General features: G+C 33.2%; 1 protein-coding gene across 1 annotated transcript in view; it reads left to right on the top strand.

Annotated features, from left to right (window-relative positions):
* LOC144967102 (uncharacterized) overlaps positions 1-2,500 on the top strand; it is a 51,683-nt gene that overhangs the window by 41,857 nt on the left and 7,326 nt on the right. The window contains exon 26 of the mRNA XM_078903942.1: positions 756-981. Coding sequence (XP_078760068.1) covers positions 756-981 — 226 coding nt within the window. The remainder of the gene's footprint in view (positions 1-755; positions 982-2,500) is intronic.

Here is a 2,500-nt window from a genome sequence, read left to right as displayed (position 1 = left end):
TAACAATAGCGTGTTTGTCTGAATAAGGATATTAGCTGAATTTTCCCTGCTACATATTTTATTCCAATTGACATTGGTATTTTCAATGTGTCTTCACTTGCTGTATGAGTAAGCATACTGCTGATATCATATTAAAGCAAACTAGTACTATCCTTATAGAACAGTAAAGTTGGTGCCCCAAACGTAAACAAAGGTCGAGAAGCACATGGCAAACCACCTGTTCCTGTCTTGACAGCTCACGTTCCAATGTAAATAATAGAAAGAAAATAACCTTTAAAATTTGGCTGTTAGGTGGCAAAAGAAACACATATTCATAAATACTCGATCATGCATCAAATAATGTCTAGATATGGATATTTTATGGAACAAAAGGTAAAATTTATCAAAAGTTACGTCTATCTATTTTTAGACCAGAGCAAATTATTGCGCTGGTATGAACAAAACGAGAATTATTCGGAGCCTGATTTTCAGAATAATTTAGTCTTATATTATTATTTCTGCAACTGTTAGATTTTATGTAAACATATTTTCAATACTGAAAGTGTATTGCCTACAACTCAAACTACAAAATTGGGAGACCTATATTGTGCGTAAATTATTCCGGTCCCTAACGGAAATCACTAGCAACTTGTTATTGGGGCACCAACTTTACTGTTCTATTGACAAATAAAGGTAATCATGAAGATTTTACCTATTGACTTGATTAATGAGTCTTTTTTGTGTTGATTATTTATTTTCTCTCCTCTTCCACACAGATACCCTGAAGACGATTCATTAAAGATTCTGTATGTTACAAGTGTTTTGTCGAAAAAGAACAGTGTTGATGAAATAATAGAATTATGCCATGAACTTCATAGAAAACAAAAGGATCTAAAAGAAAGTGCATACTCTTTTGCTGGTGAAAGTCTTAATGGAGCTAAATTCTATGAGTCTGCCTTGAAAGTTCTCGAAATAGGTCTTGAGAAATATCCAGATCATCTGGTAGGTTATATTAAAATGTGATTTCCATTGTTAATATACAAATCATGTCAAATCGTAACAAGGGTCAAATAGACCGTCGACCTCTGAATACCATTATTAGAATATGACAGGGGTTCCCACTCACTTAACAGTTTCTTTACTCGTTTTTATCCAGCTAAAACTTTGGTCAACATTCTCAAGTACTTAACCACTTAAAATAGTATGCAATCATCCTTTACAGATAAATGCAATATAGATTTGGTCAGATATTTTTAGTTGCCCCTCAGAGCCATCTAGCCCATGAAGCTGGAATTTATTTTTGTTTCTGTAGCATAAACCATTTGGTATCAACTGCTTGCTACTTCAATCGCAAAGTACTTTTCACCATTTATAACATATTAATTAATTAATTAATACATACATTCATTCATTCTGTGTGGCCTGCCTTTCCAGGTGCATTGCCAACCATTCTCCTCCATGTTAATCTGTCTTCAGCACATCTGGTGTTTTCTCTGTTTTTATTTGACATTAATGTGTTCTGTCTTAGACTTTAAAGAAAAAATAATTCTCTGTCCCCACGTGTTTGCTTCCCTCCCACAAATCCTGATGTTGCCAATTTGTCAATTCCCTCCCCTCTCCATATGTGATTGTATCCAACAGTTTTCATTCTTTTGCTATGCGATTTTACACTTCTTCATTACTTACAAATGCAGTCCAGGATATTTTCAACTGTTTTCTGCACTCTCACATTTTAAATGCTTCAAGTTGTTTAAAAAACAATCTCTGTCTATACTACAAACATGAATCTTTTGAGAAGTAAACCCCTGGTCAAGCCTGTGGGGAGTTCAGTGATCGTAATCACAACATAATTCACTGTAGATAATATTGTCAATGTAAACCATCCAATTGTACACTCATTCCAGACCCTTTGTTTTTTATGAACTCTAAAGAAGAAAAGTTAAAGTATGGTAGTGTAACCGATGCGAAAAAATCTGCTTAATGCCACTAATGCCACAGTGTTGGAGCCAATTATCATGAAAATCCATCAGAAGGTTGTGAAGATATCACGAGTTGTGGAACTGACTATAGTACTACTACTATTATTACTACTACTACTACTACTACTACTATTATTACTACTACTACTACTACTACTATTATTACTACTACTACTACTACTACTACTACTACTACTACTACTACTACTACTACTACTACTACTACTATACTACTACTACTACTATATTACTACACTACTACTACTACTATTATTACTACTTACTACTACTATATTATATACTACTACTACTACTACTACTACTACTACTACTACTACTATACTATTATTACTACAACTACTACTACTATACTACTACTACTACTACTACTATACTACTACTACTACTACTAACTACTACTACTACTACTACACACTACTACTAATATACTACTACTACTACTACTACTACTTATTACTACTACTACTACTACTACTACACTACTATATATTTACTACTACTATACTACTATACTATCTACT

The sequence above is a fragment of the Berghia stephanieae genome, chromosome 1 (genome assembly GCF_034508935.2).
Source record: "Berghia stephanieae isolate SIO BIC M18660-M18661 chromosome 1, UCSD_Bste_1.3, whole genome shotgun sequence".
Lineage (NCBI taxonomy): Eukaryota > Metazoa > Mollusca > Gastropoda > Nudibranchia > Aeolidiidae > Berghia > Berghia stephanieae.
This window is presented reverse-complemented; position numbering and strand designations above follow the sequence as displayed.